At 51.9% G+C, this 20,789-nt stretch overlaps 1 protein-coding gene and 1 long non-coding RNA gene across 4 annotated transcripts in view; one reads left to right on the top strand and one right to left on the bottom strand.

The window, feature by feature from the left end:
- Nucleotides 1-20,789, top strand: part of CCDC13 (coiled-coil domain containing 13) — a 69,323-nt gene that overhangs the window by 27,788 nt on the left and 20,746 nt on the right. For 2 of the 3 annotated variants that reach the window (XM_007517353.3, XM_060180385.1), the window contains exons 4-12: nt 935-1,077; nt 3,277-3,366; nt 7,808-7,924; nt 9,084-9,188; nt 11,595-11,756; nt 14,476-14,652; nt 17,192-17,398; nt 19,398-19,537; nt 20,061-20,144. In XM_007517353.3, the coding sequence (XP_007517415.1) occupies nt 935-1,077; nt 3,277-3,366; nt 7,808-7,924; nt 9,084-9,188; nt 11,595-11,756; nt 14,476-14,652; nt 17,192-17,398; nt 19,398-19,537; nt 20,061-20,144 (1,225 nt within the window). The remainder of the gene's footprint in view (nt 1-934; nt 1,078-3,276; nt 3,367-7,807; nt 7,925-9,083; nt 9,189-11,594; nt 11,757-14,475; nt 14,653-17,191; nt 17,399-19,397; nt 19,538-20,060; nt 20,145-20,789) is intronic. The other variant, XM_060180386.1, reaches the window with a different exon arrangement.
- LOC132535276 (uncharacterized) lies at nt 4,793-9,213 on the bottom strand. Its single transcript, XR_009547048.1, has 2 exons — nt 9,075-9,213; nt 4,793-6,931 (listed from the first exon to the last, which is right to left on the bottom strand). It is a non-coding gene; the product is annotated as an uncharacterized LOC132535276 (long non-coding RNA).

Here is a 20,789-nt window from a genome sequence, read left to right as displayed (position 1 = left end):
CTCCTAATGTGCCCTCATACTCAAGGTGTCCCACTCACTTCCTGGCCCAGGCAACAGCAAAACTGCACTGAGTTGACTTGAAAATTTCTGTCAGTAGTCAGTCCTGTGATGCTTCACATCTGTGTTCAAATGTGAGCCTGAGAAGGTATCTGTCGAGTGCCCACAGGCGAGTGTCAGAGCTTTCGGGGAACAGACAAACCATCTGGCCAAGACTTCCAGTGCAGAGACAGAGAAACTGACCTCCAGAGAGGACAAGAGACACCCAAGGCATTCCATCAGCTCAAAGCCAAGCTGACTGCCTTCTGCACAGCCCCTTCATAGTGCAAACTGCCACCCCTCATTCCCCCCCGCCCCATTACCACCCTCCAGCCAGTGCTCTCTTCTTCAGTCTCTTGCCCTTGATCGCTACATCAGCTACTGCAGCCTCCACAGTGTTCCTCAGACATGCCAAAGCAGTGCCTTCATTTTCCAAAACCCTATTGTTGCTGGTAGTGTGGCATGAGTTTGACCCTAGGTGTGTGTTTCTTTTCTTTTCTTTTCTTTTCTTTTTTTTTTTTTTCCTCCAGGGTTATTGCTGGGCTCGGTGCCTGCACCATGAATCCACCGCTCCTGGAGACCATTTTATCCCCCTTTTGTTGCCCTTGTTGTTGTAGCCTCGTTGTGGTTATTATTATTGCCATTGCTGATGTTGTTTGTTGTTGGATAGGACAGAGAGGAATGGAGAGAGGAGGGGAAGACAGAGAGGGAGATAGAAAGATACCTGCAGACCTGCTTCACTGCCTCTGAAGCGACTTCCCTGCAGGTGGGGAGCCAGGGGCTTGAACGGGGATCCTTACGCCAGTCCTTGTGCTTTGCGCCACATGCGCTTAACCCGCTGCGCCACCGCTCGACCCCCTAGGTGTGTGACTGACTTCACCATTTGTCTTCATTTTAGGCACAGCTGGTGTCGCTGGGGATATGATCGCCACCAAAATTGTTGAGCTGTCCAAAAGGAACCGGGTGCTGATGGCAGAGTCAGAGGGTGCAAAAACCAGGGTGAAGCAGCTGACCAATCGCATCCAGGAACTGGAGCAGGAAGTGAGAGGCCTCGGTCACTCCTGCCTATGGAGGGGCACGCAGGACCCTAGGCTAGTCCTCCGAGAGAGGGGGGCACACTTAGATGCTTTGGATCCTTCTGAAGGGCTTGTGGGTCAGGGTGTACAGAGTTCCTCAGTTCTGCCACACCCCGAGAAGGGGAAATGTGTCAGGAAGCAAAGGGGAATTGGCGGTTGAGCGGCGCACCCCAGCGCAGATTAAGGATGCAGGTTATCACTACTTGACACTTTGGGTGGTTTATTTGTAAATAAGTAAAGATGGCTTATTCCATGTGAGAAAAAGAATTTCACGGGAGGAAGGGAGAGAGAGGCCTGAGCATCACTCTGGTGTATACAGTGACAGGAGTCTAACCAGAAACCTCAAGTATACGAATCTGCTGGGGTCATCTATTTCCCAAGCAGCCACTGACTGCTGTTCCATTGTTTTCCCAGGGTTAGCACTGTGGTTCCACACCTGCACAATTGCTTCACTTTTCTTCCTTCCTCCCTCCTCCTTCCCTTCCTTCCTTCCTTCTTCTCACTCATTCTTTTTCTTTTCTTTTAGAGACAGAGAGAGAGAGAGAGAGAGAGGGAGAAAGAGTCAGATAAAAGCACTGCCCCCCACTCATGAAGCCTCCCCTGCACAGGTGCCCTACACAGTAGCCAGGGACGCGAGCCCAGGTCCCCAGCATGCTGAAGTGTGTGCTCTAGCAGGCAAGCCACCCTGACCTCCCACTGACTTGTTTCTAAAAGTGATTTTGAGCAAGTTGTAAGCTCTCTGTACCTTAGATCCCTCCGTCTATTTCACAGTAGCACCAGTAGTAACTGCCCAGCAGCTTGTTGAAGATTAGATGATGCTGGTGTCATAGAATGGTTACAGCAGTACCTGGCATGTAGTGCACGGGAAGTCAGCTTTTGCTAAGTGAATGGGGACCCGGGTTGACTTGATGTTAGAGCAGAGAGCAGAGAGCATTCCACTACTTGGTCTCTCTCCTGTCCCTATTCCTCTCTGCCCCTCTCTACCCTCCCACAGCTAGTCACAGACCCCACCCCCACAGTTGAACAGGGTGGGTGCCATCTGGGCATTTGATGGTCCTTAGGATAACCTGCATCCTTAGGAGCTAGAATATGGTAGAAGGATCAGAGTCTGGAAGAGGCTAAGAGACTTGCAAGTCACACCATATGTGGTGGTGGTAAATTTCAAGTCCAAAATATAGAATTTTATTCTAAACATTTTTTTTCTAGGACTGTCTCTGTCTTTGTGCTAGAGTAGCCAGTCGAGCTGGAAGACAGATCACCCACACTGAGGGGGCTCCGTGGAGGGGCACGCCCAGTGGGAGGAGCCAGACTTGGATGGGTGGGGAGGGGCCACCCTGCAGAGGCCCTACGGGCACTAAGGCAGTGAGTGGGGAAGGAGACCTAAAAGGACCAGGGCATCTGAGAATGGGCCGAGATGAGACCAGAGAGGCAGGAAGGTGCCCCTTGCCCAGCCTTGTCAGTCAGGGAATCATCAGTCTTTATGTGAAGAACAACTGGGAAACAAGTGAAGACCCAGCGGCAGTGTCTCCCGTCCCTGAGCCCGTGTCCTTGTTGGTAACATGGCGTCCCCCTTCATTCTCTGCTCCCACACTGCTGGTGGACCTCCAGTGCTGTGGCTGTACTGCTGTGATCTGCTAAGCTGGTAGTGGAGTTGAGGGCTCTTCTTACTGTGTCCTTGGGGAGAGGACCAGAGAATCCATTAAAGCCTTGCTCCTCACAGAGCAGTTTATGGAGTCCTCCCACTAATGATCCTAACCTGAGTGGAAAGGACAAACCACCAAGGTCACATGCCCAACGGCAGCACAGAGACTCACCCAGTGCTTCGGTGACCAAACAAAATTAAATATTAAGTGTGAGGTGGTGGTTTTTTTTTGTTTGTTTTTTTTTCCTCCAGGGTTATCACTAGGGCTTGGTGCCTGCACACAAACCCAGTGCTCCTGGTGGCCATTTTTTCCAGTAGGACAGAGAGGAATGGAGAGAGGAGGGGGAGGTAGAGAGAGAAACAGAGACATCTGTAGACCTGCTTCACCGCCTGTGAGGCTCCCCTCCTGCAGGTGAAGAATGGGGGCTTGAACCTGCACCCTTACCTGGGCTCTTGTGCTTCATATCAGGCCCGTTTAGCCAGCTGCACCACTGCCTAGTCCCCTGAGGTTTGCTTCTTCAGTTGCAGGTGGCTGTAGCCCAGCTGCCATCCAAAGGGGCCTCTGACGTAGGAGCCAAGCCATCGAGGGTCCAGGCAGGAGACAGAACCTTGGTATGAAGCTTTCCTGCACTGGGGAGAGGGTTGTCTGCGGTCTCCCCTCCTCTGTGTAGGTTCTCTGTTCGCAGTCCTCTCTTTCCCATCCCCTTGCTGAGCCAGTTCTCACTGTTTTGGGTCCTTAGAACAGCCAGCGGTGGCCAGATGTGCAACCTAAGGTCAGGAATATCCCCACGGAAGCCAGTGAGGGCTGCTTGTCCCCAGTCCTCAGAGGAGCCTCAGAAGGAGCCTGGGGGCCACAGGCAGGCCGTGTGGCTCCATGCGTTGCGGGAAGACAGCAGAGAGCACCAGGGTGTCAGGAACATCCCTGTGGCTTCTGGGAAGCCAGACCTGGTGATAAAACAGGAAGTAAAGGACGTCTCAGGGCTCCCACTTCAGTGCTCCTTTTTTTTTTTTTTAATAATCAATTTTTTTTTTTTTTTACTATTTCTTTTTTTAACACTGCTCAGTTCTGGGTGATGGTGGAGCAGGGGATTGAACCTGTGACTTTGGAAGCCTCAAGCATAAGCATCTCTTTGCAAAACCATTATGCTATCTACTCCTACTCCAGTGCTCCTTTTCTAGCCCCACCTCCCCTGCTGCCTATAATTCAGAGTCAAGCCTCCCCATGCCTGCCCTGATGGGACCTCAGACCTCAGCACACACTGACCTACCAGGGCTCATATGCCTCCTAAAGTCAGTCCTGTGCACAGAGGGGCTCTGTCCTCATCAGGAGAGAGACTGACAGCCCTTCAAGTCTCTGTTGGCCCTGAGGGATCCTGTATTCTTCTGGTCCCATGTGGAGTGTTTGAGGACTTTATGAGCCCTGTGACGAAGGAAGCCGAGGCAAGGCCTTTGTCTACCATGTTTTGTTTTGTTTAATTTCTTTATTGGGGGATTAATGTTTTACAGTTGACAGTAAATACAATAGTTTGTACACATATAACGTTTCTCAGTTTTCCACACAACAGTACAACCCCTACTAGGTCCTCTGTTAGCCTTTTTGGACCTGTACTCTCCCCCCACCCACCCACCCCAGAGTCTTTTACTTGGGTGCAATACACCAATTCCAGTTCAGGTTCTACTTGTGTTTTCTCTTCTGATCTTGTTTTTCAACTTCTGCCTGAGAGTGAGATCATCTCATATCCATCCTTCTGTTTCTGACTTATTTCACTTAACATGGTTTCGTCAAGCTCCATCCAAGATGAGCAGAAAATGGTGAAATCACCATTTTTAATAGCTGAGTAGTATTCCATTGTGTATATACGCCACAACTTGCTCAGCCACTCATCTGTTGTTTGTCCACCATTTTTTACTCTTTTTTTTTTTTTTTTGCCTTCAGGGTTATTGCTGGAGCCCGGTGCCTGCACTATGAATATACTGTTCCTGGAGGCTACTTTCCCCCCCTTTTTGTTGCCCTTGTTGCTTATCATTGTTGTTGTTATTGTTTTTTTTATTTCTTTATTGAATTAATGTTTTACATTAGACAGTAAATACAATAGTTTGTACATGCATAACATTTCTTAGTTTTCCACCTAACATGTTGTTGTTATTGTTGTCATCGTTGTTGGATAGGACAGAGAAAAATGGAGAGAGGAGAGGGAGACAGAGAGGGGGAGAGAAAGATAGACACCTGCAGACCTGCCTCACCACTTGTGAAGTGACTCCCCTGCAGGTGGAGAGCCGGGGCTCAAACCAGGATTCTTAAGCCCATCCTTGCTCTTTGTGTCATGTGCACTTAACCTGCTGCACTACCACCTGTACCCCGTCCACCATTTTTAAGGAAGGCTTAGCCATGTTTAAGGAAGTTGGGGCAGGGCCTTTTGAGGGAGCCCTAGGCTCTGAGTACAACAGGCAGATGCTCCCCTAACCCCAGGCAGCTGGACAGTGGGCGTGGAGGGGGTGCTCTTGCAGTGAACCTCACTGGAGGAGGAAGGGGGGAATGCCCTCACTGTTCCTGTTCTGTCTGCTTGCTGGGTATCCATTGGGTAGCATTTGCCTGCAGCCCACAAGGGAGAAAGGGGGTGTAAGCCAAAACAGAGCTGGGATGGGCTCACCAACAGGGGGATCCTTGAATGGCTGCTGGAGCAGGAATTTCAGCTTTATTCTGTGACCACCAGGAGTCGCAGGTGTCTGGTCAAAGCGTGGATGATAGTTATGGGCTGCAAATCTCAGTTCATGAGCAGCACACTGTGTTCTCCTGGACACCTTCTGAAGAGAGAGGACAAAAGCCACACCCCCTCCTGGGAATGGGGTGGCCAGAAACCAGCTGCACTGCAGAGGCCAAAGCACATTCCAGAGCAGAGCTGAGAGCCTCCCTCCTGTGCAGCTCTGGGCCCTGGCATGCGCACTGGCATGTCTGTGCCCCACGGGTTGCCTTTCAGTTATTCCCTCAAAGAAGGCAGACCAAACTCAGTCCCCCACAAAGCCTGTGGAATTTCCCTCTGGTGAGCTATCCAGGAAGGGGTTCTGGGGCATGGCAGGGCAGGAGGAGTGACAGCCCCTCATGCACCTGGGCCCTGCCCTCACCCGAAAACCATTTGGCACTCAGAAACCTCCATTAGCTTCCCGTCTGCCAGCATGACCTCTGTTGGAATCTGCCCCAGGACCCCCATGCCTTGTTCTGTCAACACTCACTGGTCTCCTGGAGTTGGCTCAGAGATAGGGGCCGTTGTCTAGGCTCTAGACACAGGCCCAATATATGTGCTCTCTTCAGGCTTTGAGCAGGTTATGACAGTTGTGAGGTACACTCAGACACTCCCACCACTGCCATACCAGCCCCTCTCGATTGGAGGGGCTCACGGGACCAAGATATGATGGACAGAGTGGTTACCCAACCTAGGCAGGTCCAAAGCCCCACATTTATGATAGAAGAAATGGGAAGCAGCAAGACAGGAAGACTGCCACCTAAAGTGTGTGTGTGTGTGTGTGTGTGTGTGTGTGTGTGTGTGTGTGTGTGTGTGTGTGAATGGTACACTTGTGTCTCTCATCAGTTCCCAGTTTGCAGATTCTGTTCACTTTAGTTTTTCTGTTTTTCCTCATGGTGGTGCTGTGAGGAAGCTTCCCCTTTTTTGCAGACAGGCTGCTGATTTTGGACAGTTTTCTGGCTCTGGTCTCTTAGACCAGTGGTTTTCAGCTAGGCTGGCCAGGGCCTCTGAGGTCCATGCAACTTCTCAGGCCCCGTCCATTGGGATCTGACCTTCACACTGGCAGTTACAGATTTTGTGTGTGCTGGCAAAGGAAAGATCAGAAAACTACTCAGGACCTGTCTCTTGCCAGAAGCCCAGCCCTCCTGGTTTGTGCACAAGGGGTCAGAGCAGACAGTGGCAGCATCATTGCCTGATGGGATGTTCCTGTTGCCATGATGCTGAACATGAGCAACTGCTTCTGCCAGGGGAACCAGCCAGGGCAGCAGCAGCACCAGGGTTCTGATCCTTCGATGGATAGAACCTTCAACCAGCTCTGTACCTTAAGACAAGCTACTTCACCTTCTCTGCACCTTCTTTTCATTACTGATGGAAGGTTCCGAATGGGCCATCCATGAATCCCTTCAATGCCAATCTTCTGTGAGTCTCAGAAGTAACTGTTAAAGACATAAATGGAAACATATTTGAGATAAATTTATGTACAGCTAGGTTAAACCAAACAAACACACACACACACACATTGCTAAGATTTCCACCAGGCAGAGTTCTTCATGGTTGCCTCAGTTCCTCAAGCCACAGAATTGAAACATTTGGGAATTAAAACTGAGTATTTCTTTTTTTTAATTATTATTATTTCCTTTATTGGGGGATTAATGTTTTACATTTGACAGTGAATACAATAGTTTGTACAAAAACTGAGTATTTTTGTCCTGTGAGCTCACTGCCAAAAATGGGAACTCAAAGTCCAAGCGAATGACCTCTGGGAGAGGGAGGCTTTGACTTATGATGGCTGTGGCCCTCGTGCCAGGTAGGGTTGCCCTCTGTGAATGGACCAGTGCTCTCTGACATTTGAGAGAAGATGGCTGAGCCATGATACCAGTCTCTGATCATAGCAGAGGGAGCCCACACCTAGGAATTTTTTTTGGGGGGGTGGGCATGGAACATGTACCTCCCTCAGAGCCTCCTACTCTGTGTCCACTGCAAGTGCCCAAGTGTGTGCAGCCTTAACAGAGGGCTCAGCCCCCAGAGGTGGACCACCAGAACTCATTGCACGACCCACCTTTCCCAACCAGCTGCCACGAGCCAAGGCATCACCAGCCATACACTCACAGAGTGGCTTCTGGGCAAAAAGTGATTGTGTGTGTGTGTGTGTGTGTGTGTGTGTGTGTGTGTGTGTGTGTGTGTGTGTGTGTGTGTGTGTGTGTGTGTCTCAAATACTTAGCACCATACCTGGGTAAGTCTGACAGAGGTGCTGTCATTATTACTAGTGTGCAGGCAAGAAGTGACTGCTCACTCCTGTTCTTCTCACCCAGCCAGAGACCCCGGTGGTGAAGGTCCTGCAGGACAGGCTGGCAGCCACCAACCTGAAGATGAGTGACCTCCGAAACCAGATCCAGGCCGTGAAGCAGGAGCTCCGAGTGGCCCAGAAGGTATTTCAGCATCGGGGCTCAGGTCATGGCTAGGTCTGGAACCGGGAGACACCTGACTGGAAACAGGTCCTAAGCCTGGCCCCAGGAACATCATGCCACTAGCTCTGGGACAGATGCCCTAATCTGTCCCAGACTTCCTTCACCAGCCATGCATCAGACCCGTTTGACGAGTGGGGCTGCTGGCTATGAGGTGGCTCTACACACCTTGTGGTACCCACCCGGCCCTGGACCCAGGAGGCCAGTGCTGTTGACCTGGGGAGAGTCCTTTAAAGTTTCCTTGTGCTACACATAGCCCAGTAGATCCTAGGTCTCCCTGAGAAGCCACCTTGGACTTGGAACCCCACCAATCCCTGCCTCCTGCCCTCTGCTGTCAGTAATACTAGAAAATGAATAGGTTATTTGTGTATTAAAGGCCCCTCTCAAAGGAAAATACTGAGAATTGGGACACAGGCCCAGCTGGTTGGTTATTTATTTTTATTTACATAGTGAGTTCTCTGGCATTTGTCTTCCCTGCTGGAACCACTCAGGCCAGCCAAGATTTCCAAAACAGTATTCTGTTGTAGAAACAAGCACCAGAGTCTTGGTATGCTAGGTCAGGTTTCTGTGACAGGCTTAGAGGGGCCCAGGGCACAGGCTAGGGGATATAATTTCCACTTCAAGGTTTCGAGGTAGGACTCAAACATTGCCCTTCAGCAGTAACAAAGCTGATCCCTTTGGGGGCCCGACATACCCAGCTGGCATGCTCTACTCACACACAGCCCCTGCTCAGCAGCCCTGTGACAGCGCATGCCCTGGGGCCATCCAGAATGACCTCAGTTCTAGGTGACAGGTGAGCCAAGTGCAGAGGCCAGTCTGGGTCAGGGCTCTGTTTCCAAATATGTGAAGATTGAGGGGCCCCAGCTGGGCATGCTTAGCGATCCCTTGGCCGCTCAAAGCATAGACAAGAAACGCTGGGACTAATGGGTTGACTGCTTTTCCAGGGAGACCCACTGTTGGAGTGTGGTCAGCTGGCCTTCGAAGTGGGAGGGAGGTCATATAAGAGGAAACCTACATTCTGGGGGTCCTATGCACCCAGCACTGGTCCTGAATCTGCAGCAACATTAGGGCTCTGGGGACTGTGGGGCCTCTCCTGCCACATTAAAGGCCTTACCTCTTGCAGGTTTTGGTCAGTGAGGTGGGGGAAGATGTGAACATACAGCAGCTCTTATCCTCGCCAGGGACCTGGAGGGGTCGGGCTCAACAGATTCTTGTTTTGCAGAGCAAGGTAAGTAAGTTGCCAGTCTCGTGCTGGCCCTGAATAAAGAGCTTCAGTGTCCCAGAAAGACCCCCATGGATCTACGCAGACTTTCAGGTACTGCGGAGTTTACTCGCAGGGCTGTTGTTTTACATTCTCCCCTGCCTGCCTGCTTTTAATTTGTTACTTAACGAACAAGCATTATGCAACACTTACCACGTGCCAAGCCCTGGCGCTTAACAAATGCCAGAGTCTTTGATTTGTTTTTCTCCAGGCATGTTTTTCCCTGGTTCATGTAAATTTGCGTAACTGTTATACTTGTGGGCTTTTTCCAGTTTTGTCCAGATGCTTTCAGTCTTTTAACTACTAGTAAAAACCTAGCTTTTCTCTCTCTTTCTTCTTATGTTCTAAGCATCTGGGAGCATCCCAGAGGCTAAGAGCCAGGCTTCTTGGATTTGAATCCCAACTTTCCACTAGCCAGAGGGAGGCATCTGGGCTAGTTTCTTTACCACTCCACCTCAGTTTCCTGATTGTCATGCAGGAATGTTGGCAGTGCCTGCTCCGGAGTCTGTTGAGAGGACTGAAGCAGTAAGAGTCAACATAAAGGAAACACCGCACAAAGATTAGATGTGTTCATTCCCTCTTTTTGTCCGAAAATCAAACACACAAGCATGTGTAACTTTCACTGTTTGCCAAAAACACTACCTGCATGCTCAGCGATTTCCGATTCTCAGGTCCTGGCTGACTCCTCCTCCTCCTCCTCCTCCTCCACCTCCTCCTCCTCCTCCTTCTTCTTCTTCTCCATCTCTTCTTCTTCTCCTCCTCCTCCTCCTTCTTCTCCTGCAAGATGCCTGAACCCACCACAAAGGGGGGTAAAGGCCCCCAAACTGTGACTAGTGGCCAGTGTATGATCTAAGAGACCTCTGTGCCTCTGTCAGGGTCTACAGCGTTTGCAACTCTGAGTGAATCACCTCATCCCTGCCTCAGTCTTTTCACCTGTAAAACAGAGCTATCCAGAACCTCAGAAGGCTGTTCTGGGGCTAAGTGAAAGAACATTAGTATACAGCTTAGTATTTGGCCACGATAAACACTCAATACAATAGTGGCAACCGTTATTATTATTGGTTAGTTAAGATCTGTAAATAAAAGATCAAAAGTACCTCCCAAATTAAAAAAGAAAAACTTCCTTGTAGCTATAAGAGAGAGAGAAAAGCCAAAATACTGTGTTTTAACATTTTTTTGTGTTTATTTACTTTTTCTTTTGTTGCCCCCTTTTTCTTTCGTGTTGTAGTTATTATTATTGTTGTTGTTATTGATGTCGTTGTTGGATGGGACAGAGAGAAATGGAGAGAGGAGGGGAAGACGGGGAGAGAAAGACAGACACCTGCAGACCTGCTTCACCACCTGTGAAGCGACTCCCCTGCAGGTGGGGAGCCGGGGGCTCGAACCAGGATCTTTACGCCGGTCCTTGAGCTTCAAGCCATGTGCACTTAACCCTCTGCACTACTGCCTGACTCCTGCCAAAATACTGTTTTTCACTGCTTAAGTAGAATTGCTAGGTGTTGCCACATGAGGGCACTGATAATTGCTTTCAAAGCTTCTGCCCATGACCATCTGGTCAAGAACCTAATGAATTTTTGCCCTGCTCAAATTTACCCCATGGTAAATTTGGTTCATGGTATTGGCATGGAAACCAGGGGTATCCAAGATGAAGCCACAGACTGTAGGTGATGGCTACCTGCACTTGTTGGGAGCCTGCGACCAACAGGCTGGATGGTGAGGCCTCATTTGGCCATCTTGGAGTCCCTCCAGGTCACCTACTTCTAAAGCACTCACCTGTAGCGCTTGTTTAAAGTGCAGATTTCTAGGCCTTCCCCTGTGAGATCGGACTTGGAAGGGGTCCTAAGAATTGTCATTCCCAGAAGCACCATGGGGATTCACGCGCTCAGCCTAATTCAGGATGCTAGATCCTCCTGACCACTGTGTGCAGACTGTACCCTTCCGTTCACAGGTGAAGGACCTCACAGGCAGAGGAGTTAATGACCTGTGCACAGGGAGACAGCTTGGGAGGGTTTGAGCTCTTAGCTTCCAAACCCTGCCCTCTCTCTGCAGCATCTCCTGCAAGTGAACAGAACTGGTGGTCTCTCAAGGAGCCCACCTGCTCTGAAGTGGTTAGAGTCGTTCCTATTCTGAGACCTGGGGTGCAGACCTGCTTCTTGTCCTGAACAACCCTCCAGAGATGGAGTGTTTTTTCCGATTCTCAAGCTGACTGTTCCAGTGTCCTCCACTCAGAGCCCTTCATGCGGCTCTTCTCTGTCATCTACAACTGTGGTGACCTCCAGCCATTAAGGTCTCCTCTGATGCTTCAGGGACACCCTTTAAGTGGCCAAACCTGGGAATGAGGACCTGTCACAGAGTGAGTTTTACCACCCTCAGGTTCGAGAGCTTGAGAAGCAGCTGGGCCAGACCCGGAGCCGGTCTGCGGGAACAGCGGGTGACGAACTGCACCTCTGTCCAGACTCCAGGAAGCTGTCGGCACAGGAGAAGCACCTGCTGAGGATCCGCAGCCTAGAAAGGGAGAAGCAGGAGGGACTGGAGGTGATGCAGACCTCGTCCTGGGCTTGTGGCATGGGCTGCGGTGACATCCCGGGCAGGCTCTGAGCCAACCCTGGTGGGTGGATCGGCAGGACACAGCTGGGCCACATCTGTACTTGTTGCGCAGATTACCTGAACTCTAGGTGGCCCCATGCTGTCTGCTTTGAGAGGATGGCCCTGAAGCTCCTGCTGTGGGAGGAGAGGGAACCCCAATTAGTGGGAGGAGAGCACCAGGCTGATGCCAGGTCCTGGCCTGCTGTCAGCTCCAGGGCCTGCATCTCACTGGAGGTCTTGGGAGTGTCCAGAGCCCCAGCTCCACCATGGACTGAGCCCTGGACACAAAGCCTGGAGGTATCCTAGCTCTAGGGTCCAGAGCTTTAAGGACTCCATCTCAGTGTCTTTTTCTCTCGGGGTGATTTTTCTGTGTTCCATGGGAACTCCTTGTGGTCCCAGCTTCTGTCCTCCAAGCCCAGCCCTCATCGACGAAGGACTTTTCTTTCCCATAAAGTCCCAGAACTGGGTATCATCTGCCTAGCTCTGGCCATGTGCCAAGAGCCTGTCACAGTGGCTGAGGGGACATGACACTTGACATACCCACTCACAGGACTAGAGGATGAGCTGATCTCCCCAACTTGGCCCCAAGAGCAGGAAGGAGGTGCTTCCCCAGTGAAATCAGAGGAAGACGTAGGAGGTGGTAGGCCGAATGGGTCCACTTCAGTGGCTCCAGCCACAGACTTCCTAATAGTGAGGCCTCTCACCTCACTATTAGGGGAGACTTCCACCATGAGTGCCAACTCAGGGCTAGACTTGTGCTAGAAACATTATGACCATCTGTGTCCCTCCCCATCCCCACCCTCAGTCTTGATCATTTGGGTGAGAGCAGGGCAGCAGTGAGATTGCGTAAATTATAGGCGGGGCCAGGTCCCGCTGGGCCTCGGGTGCCAGCCAGGGCTCTTCTCTTGATGGCAGAGAGAGCCGTCCATTATAAGCTATCAAGGGACATGGTCAGTGGACTTTTAGAAGGGTCATAAGGCCAGGCGTGGGTTGGGGGAAGCATGGGGAAGCAGGGGAAGCAAAAGCAGTAATCCACTTGAGACACAACCAGGAACCTACACTAAGATGCTAGCGGAAGAACCGGACACCAGGAGGGACATTGAGAGTCAACTTTACAGGCTCAGTGGTCACACGTGGAGGAGAAAGAGCACAGTCGGGAGGGAGGGCAGCAGGGAGTGAATTCAAGGGAACTGGAGAGCTGAGAATTGAGAATACCAGCATGGGGTTCAGCAGCTCAGATTTACAGACTACATAGAACAGAACACATTGGAAATCCTTGGACTAGCCATAAGGAATGCCTGTCCTCTGCCAAGGGCCCAATCAAGTCTAGAACAACCAGCAGCACAGCAGGTGGACTGTGGCTATCTCTCTTGTAGAAGATGGCGACAGTCTACCTGCTGTATTGTAGTCTCCAGGTGCTTCAATATTCCTTGTTTCTTTAACTCACTTCAAGGATCTGAAACACTCATCCAGTTGTAACTAGCCCATAAGAGCAAGTCAGCAGCCATGACCTATAGCTTCCTGGGTAGACCACATGTGTCCTGTGTGAAGCTCCAAGTCCAAGTCCTGGAACCACACGAGAGCAATACCACACAGAAGGAAGCTGCATAGATGGTAGACTAGTGCTGTGGACTCTGCTCTGTGTCTGTCCCTGCCTCTCTCCTTTCTCCTTCCTCCTGCCCCTCCATATATATGTAGTTGAACCTGGAGAGGTACTAGAGAGAGAGAACCAGATTGTGACACTCACCATCCAAGACCTTTATCACTGTCTCCATGCTGGCTCTGAGGGTTTACTCGTCTGATCTCTGCCCCTCTGATCTTACTCTGACCCTGCTCACTGCACACCAGCCACACACATTCTACCCCAGGGCCTTTGCTCTTATTCTCACCTCTTTTTCTCAGAAGTCACCTTTTCACAGAGGCATTTCCTGGTCTTTGTCACTGTCCCTCTACTCCTGTTCCTCATGTCTCCCCCACTGGGCTGTGAGTTCCTCGGAGACAGGACTCTATTCTGTTCTCTTCTGTACACCCAGTACCTGCCACATTGACAAGGACAGAGGCCCTGGCAAGCATTTCTGAGAGGATGAGTCACGTCATGTCCACAGCACGTACAGTGCCTGGGCTTCCAGCTTGTCACCAGCCAAAAGAGGTACAGTCAGGGACAAGGGGCTAGCATTCATGGAAGACATCAGAGGACAGGGCAGTGTATAGAGCCTAGCTTCTCCCCCTAGCTCGTGCTTGGGTGAGGCACTTCACTTGAACCCTGGACATAGTGTGGCTCTTCTCTTTTCCCTAGCTCAGGAGTGGGGGCAGCTGTCCCCTCTGGGAAACACACCCAGCACTGGCCGGGGGCATCTTTCTCATCTCTGATGTTGGCAAAGGGCCTGCCGCCTGATGGCTGTGTTTGTGGGCTGAGGGGAGGGGTTGTTGGCGTGTATTCAGGCCAGTGTGGTGTCTGTCACATGCTCAGGCAAGGGTGGGAGGCGGGAGTGCTCCGACAGGCCTGGGAAGCCAAAGTCGGGCCATCCTCGCTGATTTACTTACTCTATGGCCTTTGGTAAGTTTTCTCATCTCTTGGGGTCTCAGCGGCGACTAGGAACCAGCATCTAGATGTGTCCAAGGTTCCAGCTCCTCAGCCCTCTGCCCATGACTGCAACTCTGATTACAGAAACTTACAGGTGAGCGGGACACCCTCCAGAAAGAGATTGAAGAGCTGAGGAAGAAGTTTGAGGGTGTGAAGTCCCGGAACAAGGTGCTATCGAGTGAAGTAAAGACGCTCAAGAGTCAGATGGGGACCTTAGCAGAGAAGGGCAGGCACGACGACGAGCTCATCGATGCCCTCATGGTATGGCCCAACCCCTGAGGCAGGGCAAGAGCTAGTGCCTTGGACCCTGCGAATGGGCCCCACTCCCCACCCAACTACAGTGCCCAAAATGTCACCAACATAACCCAGAAAGCCACTGCTTCCAGCAGGACCCTTGCCCCAAAGCCCCAAACTAGGCACAGGGACAGCTAGGAGGTTCCCTGAGGGCTCACCCAGGTCACCTTGTGTGACTTTGCTGCCAACACAAGCAGCTAGGCCTGTGGCCCCAAACAGACGAGGGTGGGGGCGGGGATAGTGTCACACCCGGCTTATCTGTCTCTGTGGAACTGAGGGAATAAAGAAGGACCAGGATGAGGATGAATTCTAGTCTGTGTGACAGCACAGGTCGTGGAGCACCATTAAAGTGACTAGTTGGGCGGTAGCGCAGCGGGTTAAGCACAGGTGGCTCGAAGTGCAAGGACCGGCATAATGATCCCAGTTTGAGCCCCCAGCTCCCCACCTGCAGGGGAGTCGCTTCACAGGCGGTGAAGCAGGTTTGCAGGTGTCGTTATCTTTCTCTCCCCCTCTCTGTTTTCCCCTCCTCTCTCCATTTCTCTCTCTGTCCTACCCAACAACAATAATAATAACTACAACAACAATGAAAAACAACAAGGGCAACAAAAGGGAAAATAAATAAATATTTAAAAAATTTTTTTTAAAAAGCAGCTAGTCACCATGTCCCAGATGGGGAGGCTAAGGACTTCAGTTAGATAATTCATCCAGAACCACACAACCAAGTTCCAGCCACTGATCTGATGGAGAAAAAGCATGATTAGCAAGGCCTCACTCACTTTCCTGACCCCAGTGTGACCTTTTCTCTCTGGTGCCTGGGGCAGCCCAGAATGTTGGTTCTAAATGTCAAGCTGTGCCATAGCTTCCAGGGGTGGTCATACCTGGCCTGGCTGGGCCATGAGGGGAGCTGGTGCTGTCTCAGGCACTGCCTGAATCCATAATAATCTTAACAGTCAGGTGGGCACAGAAGGCCTGAATTCTAGGCCTCCTCGTTCATACTTCTCTGTGACCCTCAGGCAGGGTACCCCATCTCTGAGCTTCGGCCCCCAGTTTTTAAGTAAGTGTGGTCCTCAGTGTGCTCTGAGGACTCTGTGTGCTTCCAGTCTCGGTCACAGAGGTGCTGTGAGAATGCTGCTCCCCAGCTCCTGGCCTGGCCCTCACCAGCCACCGGTGGCACCCTCAGGCCCTCTAGTCTCCAAACCTCAGTAGTGGCCTTTCCCTTTGGCCCTTGAACTCTCCTGTGTGGCATCCCCAAGTCAGTCAGTGCTAAAGGGTCCCTGGAGTGGGGTCTAGGTGCTGCCTTGGAGGAGGGCCTGTCAGTAGGGTGGGGTGAGTCGCTGTCTCCTCAGATCTCTCCCTACTAGCTGGGGCCGCCAGCTGAGCTGCTTTCTGCTGGGAAGCCCCAGTATCCCTCGTTTTATATGTGCCTATGTATTTTCCTCTGGTTCTGATTTTTCTATTTTTTGTTAGTGATTTAATAGACATCTACAAGATTATAAGTTCTGTATCCCCGTCCCCCAAGAATAATCTCTATAGATACTCCAAGGTCTTGGAGATAGCTGATTACTCTTTTTTCTAAGTCATGTGCTTTCATTCCGTATACTCCACATATGAGTGAGACCGTCTAGTCCTAGCCTTTTACTTCCTTATTTCACTGAGCATAATCACCTCCAGGTCTTTTTCCCCCCTTTTGCCTCCAGGGTTATTGCTGGGGCTCGGTGCCTGCACTATGAATCCACTGCTCTTAGAGGCAGATGTTCCCATTTTTGTTGCCCTTGTTGTTGTTATTGCCATTGATGCTGCTGTTGATGGCTAGGACAGAGAGGAATCGAGAGAGGAGGGGAAGACAGACACCTGCAGACCTGCTTCACTGCTTGTGAAGTGACCCCCCTGCAGGTGGGGAGCTGGGGGCTCGAACCGGGATTCTTGAGCTGGTTCTGTTTTGTCCTGAAGGATACAATATTATCTGTTTTAACCACCAAACAGTACCTCCCTGAGTATGTATTTCATAAATTATTCCCTCCCCCTTTTTATTTTTTAATTTATTTACTGGGGAATTAATGTTTTACATTCGACAGTAAATACAATAGTTTGCACATGCCTAACATTTCCCAGTTTTCCATATAACAATACAACCCCCACTAGCTTCTCCTTTTTTTTTTTTGTTTTAAATCACTGCTCAGCTCTGACTTAAGGTGGTCTGGTGATTGAGCCTGCAACCTTTGGTGCCTTTGGCAAGGCAGTCATTTGCATAACCATTATGCTGTCTCCCCAACCCTCAGTATCCTTCTTGACCCTGATTGTAAGGATAAAGAACTGAGGACAGGAAGAGAGTACTGTCCCAAGGGCAGGTACGAAGGTAGTCCCGTTCCTCCTCCTGGGGACAGGTAGTCAGTCTCCCACTGATCCATTCAGGGCCTGCTGGATTCCTCAGGCTGGGGGAGGCAGGACTTCCTGTGCCCGGCCTAGCCTAGGTGTCGCGGCTGACCCTTGCCCCGCCCGCCCACAGGACCAGCTGAAGCAGCTCCAGGAGATCCTGGGCACCCTGAGTCTGCAGGAGGAAAAGACACGAGCATCCCAGCAGTGCCTGGACCAGCAGCTCCACAGTGAGGCCCAGCGCAGCAGCAACCTGGTCACCCAGCTGCAGGCCATGGTGGCCGAGCGGGAGGCCAAGGTGCGACAGCTGGAGATGGAGATTGGGCAGCTCAGTGCACAGGTGAGTGGGGCACAGGCACGTGGCAGCATTGATTCTGTGCCCTGGCAAGCGCCTCCACCATTGAGAGGAAGCTCAGCATTTCTTGCTCAGGCTGTACCTTATCCTACCTGGTGCCATCCTGACTTCTTGTTCCCATCTGGCTTCCTGTCCTTTCTGCCCACACCTTTGCTCTCTGCATTGAGCCCATCCGTGGCTCCCCATTACCTACGATCTTGCCTCACCAAGGGCCCAGGCTTTCGGACTGGGTGGTGGTGTACCTGGTTGAGCACACATTCTAATTTGTAAGGACCTGGGTTCAAGCCCCTGGTACCTACCTGCAGGGGGAAAGTTTCACAAGTGGTGAGGCGATGCTGAAGATGTCTCTCCTCTTTCTATCTCTCAATTTCTCTCTATCTCTATCCAAATAAACAAATAAAATATTTTTTTAAATGAATTTCTAAATAAAAAAGGTCCAGGAGACTCACCGTACCCACTGTGGCCCCCAGCCTCCTGATCTGAGATGGTAGCTGCACTGCCAGCCTTTCCATCCACACTGCAAACAGGAAAGCCACACTCCGTCACCCTGTGCCATGCGCACCTCCCAGGCATCCCCAAGTCACCCTTTTGTCACCCCCACTTTCTCCCCCTGAATTCTCGAGACATCACAGACCTGGCACAGGGCCAGTGGCACAGTAGATGCTCAGTAAATGCTGCTTTAATGAACAAACTTCTGAAGTTGAGCCTTGACTCCTATCTTGAGGGACCAGCCTGGGCTGCTAGAAGTTGGGCCCTGTGGACTCTCTGTGGCTCCTTCCCGTGGCCATGGAGGTGCTGGGTCAGGGAGGGCCTGGGCGGTCTCCAGAGAAAAGGCATCATCGGCAGGCACACAGCTCTTCTGCTGACAGAGGAGCCTTGCAACCAGGCTGACTGGTGGAGCCAAAGGTCTGTCACAAAATACCCCTCCCCTCTGTGTTTATCCTCTCGGGTTTCCAGGGACCAGACAGCTGTAAGGGCCCAGAAGCCCCTCAGCCCCACCTCTGGCAGGTGCTGGGAATTTGCCTTGCAGCCATTTGTCCCTGGAAACCAGAGACCCTGGGACCACAGGGTCGGCTGCGGTAGAGAACCCTGAGGGAGACCGGGGGACAGAGTGTGTGTGGCACCAAGCGGGAGCCCCACCTTGCGGTTCTCGCCTGCTTCCTCCCTTAGGCTTACTGGGCAGTGAAGCTTAAAGGGGCTCACAGGAGCCTTCTGGCAGCTTCATCTCACCAACGGCTCCAGGCACAAGAAAGGCCCAGTCCTTACATCAGCACTGGTTGGTGGCCAAGCATCACCCAGCAGACAAGCTGGCACAGCTGTAGATTTTCTAGAAGGGGAAGGGCCAGGGGGACACAGCAGGTTCTTGAGGCTCACACCCGTCACCTAGCGCTTGAGAGTGGCCTGGCCTCCTGCGGGGGGAAGGTTCCTCATGTTCCTCCTGTGACCTGGCCTTACCAGCTACCCAGAAGAAGCACAGGTGGAAACAGGCAGGACCTGGGAAGCCTGCCTCCCTGCCCCTGGCTGCCTGGCCTCACTAAAGCCCTGCCAGTCTCTCTGGCTCTGGGTATCTGGAAGGCCCAAGTGACTCTAGCTGACAAAGGCATCTAGCCTCAGGTCACACCTGGCACCCGTCCGCGTGTAGGTGGGCGCCTTGAAGATGTCAGTCTCTGAGCTCCTTCCCTCAGAAGGTCACACACATCCCTTTGGGACTGGACTGTAGAGCAGCTTCCTGGCTAGGTCAGTGTCCCCATGCAGTGTGGCTCCCTTTCTGAAGAGAGGCATTATTGGAGGTCATTGTCATGCACAGAGTGTCTTCACCGAACAGACCCTGCTTTTCACGCCTGAGAAGAAGCCTCTTTCATACCCCCTGAAAGCCCCAAAATCAAGCCAAGCCTTCCCTCCCCCACCTGTTCCCCCCACCCCTATGTGCTCTAGGCCTCTGAGCCAAAGCCCAGAGATTCAAACCTACGTCTGTTCCCTGCAGTGTCTTCGGAATAAAGGAATGGGTGAGGGCTTCAGCGGGCCTGAGGTCCACTCTGCCAGCACCAAGTTCCTGGAGGACCCACGTCTTTCCAGGCCCCCAGCCTCAGCAGGGGATCATGCTGGCAGGCTGGGATCTTCTCGGTAAGAAGAAACAGCGGTAGAGGGGTTATAAAGTGAATGTGCATGACTCAGAGGAGAGTCCATTTCCTGTCGCCTTTGATGGGAAGCCACAGATGCAGCTTTAAGATACCTGCGGTGGTGTCCTTTCACTACGGGGCCTCTCCTAGTCCAGCGTTCCTGCTCCTCTGTGGAGGAGCCTGTTAGGCCCTGATACGTCACTGAGAGCATCTGCTTGCAGCTCCTTATGACACCGCCCAGCACTATGCTGCCAGGATTCTCCACCAGACCCGTGTGGACTTGTCTAACACACAGATGTCTCCTGGTCCTGTCTTGTTTTGAGAGCAAGATTTCTAGAAACAAGGGCAGCAAATCCTTAGGGCCGTCCAGCCAGGTCTATTCCAAGGGCCAACACTGGCACCTCTCTCAGTCTCCCCAGGTCCCTCCTGGCCCTGTTCCCCCACCTAGCCAGACACGTGTACAGGTGAGGCCCAGTGGGTCCCAGTCCGCCTTCCTGTGGTGATGAGCCCCTTCTGCCTTCGCACAGCTCCGTGACCAGCCTGGGCCACATGCTGGTGGAATCTTCTCTCACGTGGCCTTCCATGCCCAGTCCTCACAGGGCCTCACCCAGGTAGGAACCCAGGACCCTGGGCCCTCACAGCCCTTTCCCCTCCTTGACTGCTCAGCTGCAGTTGTCATCCCACTAAAAGGAGAGGAAACTGAGGCCAGGCCAGGGATGCTTCCAAGGTTGCATAAGGATTTGGAGAAGCAGACCTTGTCCAGGATGGTCTGGGAAGTGGCTCCAGAGCGACAGTCTTAACCTGACGTGCGTTCTGGCTTCCCTTCCTGCTCCCACAGAGTCAGCGTGGGGAATCTTCCAGGTCCTGAAGCCCAGCACCTTTCCATTCTTTTGCCTGCCCACTGAGAATCAGTCTCTAGGGGAACAGTTTCATGTCACAAGCATTCCCATTTTCAGCCACTGATAGCTCCTAAGCCCCCCCCCCTCCCCGTTGATAGATCAAGCCTTAGGGTTTAAATGGGTCCTTTGTCCTTCCTGCCAGCTCACAGACAAAGGGTGGCTTTGTCCTGCCTCAGATCCCAGCCCACTGTCCACTGTCAGCCCCCACCCCCACTCCTTGGGCAGGTCAGCTGCACTTCTGATTCAGCGATGCCTCAGTATGGCCCTGGTCCCTGCTGACTTGCCCCGTGCAAGCTGGTCCTCTCTGAACCACCACCTCCCACAAAAGACCTGAGACACTTCTGACACTTGGCAGCA

The sequence above is a fragment of the Erinaceus europaeus genome, chromosome 21 (assembly GCF_950295315.1).
Source record: "Erinaceus europaeus chromosome 21, mEriEur2.1, whole genome shotgun sequence".
NCBI lineage: Eukaryota > Metazoa > Chordata > Mammalia > Eulipotyphla > Erinaceidae > Erinaceus > Erinaceus europaeus.
This window is presented reverse-complemented; position numbering and strand designations above follow the sequence as displayed.